This window comes from Acanthopagrus latus, chromosome 6 (genome assembly GCF_904848185.1).
Source record: "Acanthopagrus latus isolate v.2019 chromosome 6, fAcaLat1.1, whole genome shotgun sequence".
Lineage (NCBI taxonomy): Eukaryota > Metazoa > Chordata > Actinopteri > Spariformes > Sparidae > Acanthopagrus > Acanthopagrus latus.
Genome location: NC_051044.1, coordinates 7,041,097 through 7,048,196, shown reverse-complemented (window position 1 = coordinate 7,048,196; position 7,100 = coordinate 7,041,097). Strand labels below are relative to the sequence as shown.

At 38.5% G+C, this 7,100-nt stretch overlaps 1 protein-coding gene across 7 annotated transcripts in view; it reads left to right on the top strand.

Annotated features, from left to right (window-relative positions):
• Positions 1–5,481: 5,481 nt before the first annotated feature.
• ephb2b (eph receptor B2b) overlaps positions 5,482–7,100 on the top strand; it is a 129,744-nt gene continuing 128,125 nt past the window's right edge. For 4 of the 7 annotated variants that reach the window (XM_037101258.1, XM_037101256.1, XM_037101257.1 and 1 more), the window contains exon 1: positions 5,482–5,662. In XM_037101258.1, the coding sequence (XP_036957153.1) occupies positions 5,611–5,662 (52 nt within the window). In that variant the 5' untranslated portion in view covers positions 5,482–5,610. Of the gene's footprint in view, positions 5,663–5,942; positions 6,055–7,100 lie in introns of all 7 variants that reach the window. The other 3 variants (XM_037101260.1, XM_037101259.1, XM_037101261.1) reach the window with 3 other exon arrangements.

Sequence of the window (7,100 nt, the reverse complement as noted above, 5' to 3'; positions counted from 1 at the left end):
GCGGGCCATTTTATTCCCCTCTCGCTTCATCCAGCTGCCGATGCCGACTGGGTGCAATACTTCACCGAAAGCCCTTTGAGGCTCAAGGTGAAATCGATTCCAGCACGGAGCGGCCGTCTCTGAATGGGCTTAAGTTCAAGCTAAATATTCCAGAGGATGAGGATAGCTTATGAACTGCAGGGACTCATTCTCGCCCACGTCTGCTTTCATTTGACAGATAATAGCTCGTGTTTAACTTAAGATAAGGGGGTCAGTGATGGACTGGGGTCACGTTCTTTGTTTAAATTTCGAGGCTGGGATCCAGTTGGGTCAATAATTGTCAGAAAATCTCACATGACAACGCAGCTATATATTCTGATTACAGAGTTACTTTTTGATGAAGTCATAATAAGTTAAAAACATCAGCTGATTGAACAAACAATCAAGTCATTAACGCTGAACTCTAAATAAGAACTGCGACAATACCTGTTTTATTTCAATATTCAGTGTTAAATTTAAATGTTTATCTAAAAAAATATACAAAAATGTTTTAGTTATAAAAGAGATAAACTCCTTGCTTCATAAGCATTCAACCATTTCTTTTTTTTTTTTTTAAAAATCCAATTTCTAAATCTAATTTCTGTGGATAAATAATCATTTTCAATTCACAAGATATCAACAACAGTATTCCTCTGGATACATTTTAAAAAGCTGCACTTGCAAATTGTTTTTTTAATAAAAATACACGTGACCTTGAGCAAAAAGTATTACTCTGATGGATCTGTGTAGAAAAAAAAAAGTGAAGTGTGTTCAACAGTAAGTGGACTGTGAGTGTTTCAGACTGTAAACTCTGGGTGGCAGTGTTGAAGCAACCACACATCACACGGCTCCTCAGCCTGAACACAACATTTCAACTCTTTCTCTTCTATTTCTTTACAGTTTTGATGTTTGTCCCTGATTTTTTTTATTTTATTTTTTTTTTTACATATAATCTTTTTACAAAATATGTTACAATTCGTTCCTCTTTGAGATTCCAGCACTGACGACTCACTTTGACTATGTTTGAAGTCTGTTAAGCTTTAAATAATAAATCCCTGTGTACAGTCAGTTTGGATCTTCATATCCAAATATTTATATATACATATTTTTATTGATCTAATTCAGTGAATAGCTTGTGTTCAATCATATTCATTTAGTTTTCCCTTTAAGGTTAATTCTCTTTAATTAATTCTGACGAATTTAAACTTTGGCCAAAGAAAAATTAAAACTGACCTTCGGCCGCAAATTTGGGACATTTATAAAAGACGCACACATGGAATAAACTTAACGCCATGTTGGTTTTATTATTAATAATTAGAACTGAAATGCAATAATCCTATTTATATGATCACGGTCAGATGAAAGCCATGTGTGCATTTTGAACTGTGGTTTCGATGTGATAAATTAAATAGTGATTATTAAAATCATAATTATTACAGCCATCTAAAATGTTATTACGCTCACTTACACTTATACAAAATTCCTAATGAGCGTATGTGTCTGATTATATCATAATAATAATAACAATTAATGTATTATATGTGTCATAGGAATGTGGCTACTATAGGTGGGGCCACATGGTGCTGATTGTTTGGAGTACTGATGGAGACCTAATGGTTGAAAGATTTTGGCTTATTTAACGATTTCCCTTTAAATGATTCAGCCACGACATTAAAAGCTTTTTAATATTTCGTTCTTTGCTTTTTCCTCCTTTGGGGAGATTGGATTGCTTTTTGTAATCGTAAAATGAATCTATTAAAAACTTTTTTTTCCCCTAAATTAATGGTAAATTCATAAAGTGAATAATGACACAAATGGGCATCCAGAGACAAATTAATTACGGTAATGTTTTAATAATACACATTAGAAAATTCTACAGTAAGCGTTTTTATTTTTTTTACCATTGCAAAATCAGTCTATGTGACATTGTATTAACATATCGTGTCATTTTCTGATTATTTTCTTTGTTAAAAGTGCGCACACACAAAAAACATATGAAGAAAAAGGCATTTACAATCCTGCATCACTGCTGCTGTGTAGCTTCGCTTCCCAGCATGCAGCTGGCCAATATAATGGCCTCCCATCACGAATTTAGAGATTATCCTGGCAAACTGCACGCTGCAATTTTTGAAGCATGTCCGGGCTAAAAAAGTCCATTTCACCTTGAGTGCATTATTAGGAGTAATGTAACAGGTTATTTGTGGCGTGTATTATGGGATACGCTTCATGTTTATTGTGGACTACGGTGGCCAGTGTTACAGTAGAACCGGGCTCTTCTGATTCTGCTGTGTTCTGGGGGACGTTGTAGGTACAGTTCTGTGTATGTTTTCGGTGGATTTAGGAGTCACAGAGGACCAGGAGTGGATTTATGCCACGTTCAGCCACCTCTGCTTTGCATTACACAAATTTTATTACTGTGCGGCCATTTTAACGTAGCGTGGCATAAAAAAAAAAAAAAAAAAAGATCTCTGTGGGCAATATTAGAGCAGTATTAATATCATTTCTTCAACATCTTTCACTTCTCCTCTGGCTCGGGTCAATATCGAGCCGGTATGGAACTCATTATAGCGCGGGAGAAAGCTGCTTTCACAGTGCCTGGCCGTTTTGTTCCATCTGTGTTGTAGTCACCTGAACATGATCTGAAGTCAGCCAGTCAAGTGACCTGGAATCAATACAGTCAAACTCAGCGGAGGCAAATAAATCAGGCTGGCTCATTTAACCCATGAGGGTCCCGCTGCTCGGCTACGTCGGCACGGCACGTAATAAGAAAGGCATGTTTGACGACAGAATATTTATTCTAAATTCGTGTTTCTCATGCAGCTTCGGGGACTCCGTGCTTTACGTCCATGAGAGATCTCTCTCTCTGTGTGCATGTTTTTTCCTCCTGTCCTTGCTCACTGTAAATCCTCCAGAGCACCACCGAAAGCCAGCTTTTTTTTCCTTCTCCTCTGCTTTCTCCCCTATGTCCTTAACTTTCTTTCTTCGTGCGAAAAGAGAGTTGACAGTTTTCTAAACATTTTAGTTTTTTTTTTTTTTTTTCATCATTCCATCTCTCCGGATATCTTTGTGTCTTAAACAAAGCGGTGATGGGATTTTTATTTTTTTTTTCTCCCTTTTTTTTTCTCGGCGTATCAGTAATTTCTGCAGCTGCTTCAGTGTATCCCTATGGCATCTGTCTCCATGGCTGTCATATAAAAAAGCAGTCTGTCTTCTATTCTTTACCCATCATAACTCTGAGTTTAAAAGATACTGGAATTTTACTGTCAGCTTCTTGAGCAGGAAATCGCTCTCAGACGACTCTCAGGGAATTTTTTTAAAAAAATATGACCACGGCTTACAAGATGCGCCGTAAATTCAGACTTTGCTTTTTTGCCTACCGTCAACTGACAACTTGGACCTACTTGGAAAAGAGTAATCCTACTAAAACAGCAGAAAACTCATAAAAATTGAATGCGTTATGGTTATTAATATACATATTTGTTTCACGTAAAGCATTTTTATTGATTGCCGGAAAATTATTGCTATTAATGTTGCTGCCAGGCTCCATTGTGCCAACCTAAATCAACTTAGTGCAAACACAGCTCAATTTCATACATTTCCTGGAGATTAATTGTGACATATCTCAGAGTGCTTTGCGCCAGCATCACATCAACTGATTATGATTTTATGATGATTCATGCACGGGAAGGAAAGTTTCGCATTATGGAGGAAGTTACATTTCACTCTGGCTGTGGCTCTTTGGCTCTGTTATTGGAAAATAACTGCTGCTCAGGTCCACCTAATTTACAGCTGGGCCTGTTCAATCACATGATGCCTTCCTTGTGATGCATGAATGATGGTTAGCTGGTCTGCGTTTTAGCTGCAAGAAGCTGAACAAATTGAATTACTGACTGTACTTCCAAGGCTTGACTCATCAAATTCATATGAAATTCATCATGTCAGAGGCTCACAAATGCAAATGTATGCTTTGTTTACGGCACAAAGAAGAATCAATGCAGCCAATACCCATTAAATACCCATTCACTGCTAGATTTCTATTGATTTTCAAGGTATGAATAGGCATTCCCCTCAGAAATAAGCCTTTATTGGACTGCTTGTCAGTGTTTTTATTGTATCTTACTAAATCTTTTGAATCTCGGAATGACTGTTTTGGAGCGAGCGCATACAAACTCTAAATCCTTCTAAGATTTTTACTTCAATACTGATCCACACTCTTTTATCAGACTGTTTTAAAGGAGAGGGCCATAACCATGACCTGCTGCCACACTTGTTGTTGAATTTTCTTTAGCAGCATGACACTTTGTTCAAGTTTAACTACATCACTTGTTGAGAAACTTGTAAAAAAAAAAAAAAAAAGGAAAGAAAAAAAGCATTTTTATAAAGAAACGTATTTATTAAAGCTGTTTCTACTGTGTCTTAGAGTCTGTTTAAACACACACCTCTGCAGTAAAGGTAAAGATACATCCGTTTTATTCTCATTTACATATAACATACTAAAGCCTACTTGGCAGTTTTTAAGTAGTTTCAGTCCTGCAACAACTGAATATGCAATTGCACACACATGCTGTTGTTACAGGGAGTGACTGAGCCAAACAAACTAATAAATAATTTAAGTTTTAAATCATATGCTATAGGATAAGAATGACCTAGATCTATTCAATAAATTATTACCTCAATCAATCCATAATTTAAAACTCAAAACATAAACACTGTTTAATAAATGATGACAATATGCATAAAACTAACATTAACAGCATTTTTTTCGGGTATATTATTGTAGTAAAAATATCAATAGTCGCACACTGCTATTTATTTATTTATTTTTTAAGTTGAGAAAACATTCTCCCAGACCAAAAAGATAAATAAGTAACACTATAATAACCTAGTCCTAGTGGAAGAGCCATAAAGTGGAAATACATTAAACTGCGGTAATTTGGAGGCGAAAAGAAAATGTCGAACTTACTTTAATTGTTCTCCGGTGTTCGTCACCTGTTACGGCGCCTAAAAGTCCCTTAATAGCCCGCAGCAGCCTCACGGTGAGCCCGGCAGACACGTCTGAGCTTTGTCCGGTGAAAAGAATAACCAGCGTTTCCATCTGGAGCGGTGTGACAGCGAGAATAACTTGCTCCATCTTTTATAAATGCCCCACATGGTCCCAAAACACTTAATTATCGCTAGGTGAGGCAGCGCGGACTGTCCTCCTCTCGGTGATTGACAGCGGGGGTGCATTGGAAGTGGCTTTGAAGGGGATAATGGATCCCCTTAACGCGCGGCCGTATCGATAATTCAAATATTATCACCCCGCTACCGTCAGCCACACGAAGTAAATTATTATTTCTGTTTTTTAGAGACATCGGACCGGATTCACGTGTCGCTCAAATGCGTGGCAGTGTCACCGCGTTTCCCGGTGCTCCCCTCCGTCTGTCGTTTTTTTGGTTTCGCCCAAACTTGGTTCAGATTTGAGTTGCTCTCGCTGCTATCTGGGATCGCTCTATTGGAGGTGAAGGACCGCCTGTCCCCTCTCTGCCTGCGCTGTCAATGGCTTTCGGGACGTATTTTATTTGAATGTCTGGACAATACAAGTGACCAATAATGGATATTCTATGGATATTATGGACCATACCGGCCGTAATAGCTGTTGAAGGTAAGCTAATGTTTTCACTAACGGTTAACGGTTTTCTTTTTATTTTTTTTTGCGCCGACTTTGAGTTTGAGACAAAGCGCGTGAATGAACGTTTGCTAATTTTAATCACCAAATGCTAACGCTAAATGAGTCACCTCTCAGCTTCCCCTTTAGAACACATTAATGTGTGTTATCGTGGCGTTTTTATAGAGCTTTTAGAAAAAAATAAAATAAAACAGCGGGGAAGGAAGGAAGGGGGAGTGATGATGGGAGCCAACAACATGCTCCCGCATCCCCGCAGGTACGAGGATGCTGTTTGGCGTTAAAACGCGTTAACTGCGGGATCATAACGGCTGACTCGGACGTGCGGGGCCACAGCTAGCAGCGCCAGGTCAGAGCACGTTAAATCTCAGGCAGGTACACGTAAGCATCCTGAGTGTCCGCGGAGGTGTGTCACCGGGTTTCGTGTCAGCTGGGGATAAAAACGTGAAAGACAAAACAGTAGGACGTCTGCTTGAACCTCTAACCGAGACTTAATGCGCAGATATAACATGCTGGAAATCTCCTGGTTTTTACTCCCAAGAGGTCCTGTGTGGTCCCCCTATGCAGTCATTTGTACGCAAAGCGTGGATAAGCAGTAATAGGCAGCGAGCAGCGTGGCTCAACACAATGAAACAGGTTGAATGGTGAAATAATCCCTATAATACTTTGTGTTAACGGTCATAACACTGTGGTGCTTTAACGTACCTGCATAGTGGTTTCAACATACCTACTGACACACTATTCAAATATGAATGTCATTTTGTACTTTTAGGGACTGTATTATTGTGACATTTGCCCTTTTAATGAAACAATAAATACATTTGCTTTTGAAAGCCATTTGTTTTATACATATCAACCTGAGAGGTTTCAGTCTGTACTTTAAATTATAATTTGCAAATGATTTTAAGTAGCAGTGTGTTTCCCAGTCACAGGACAGGACAGGAGACATCGGCCACACTGACAAATGGAAAAGTGTTACCCCAGTCATACATTTATTCAGGCTATCTTTAGGATGTTGTCAGAAAACAAACATATCTTCTTCCTTTCGGTCAGTTCAACTAAACCTCATAATTACAGGTGGAGCAGGGAAAGTATGTAAAAACCCAACCGAATGTAACCACAGGATAAAACAACAACAAAAAGAAAAACAGGGAAAAAAATTTAGGGAGCCGCTTGTTCACTGTGAGATCATTTGTACATGTGTAATAACATCCCCGTATTGTGTATAAAAAAGGTTGAAGGGCTTGTCAGGTCCCATGTAGGACTGGCACGGACTTTGACAAACGTCATGCGAATTTGTTCAGACTTCTGCTGACTGGTCCTGCTTATGGTTTTAAGGTAGTCACATATCCAAGACCTACAAACACAATCCTGAAGGCTTACATTACATTTCACATTGGCAGCGTTCACATTTGTG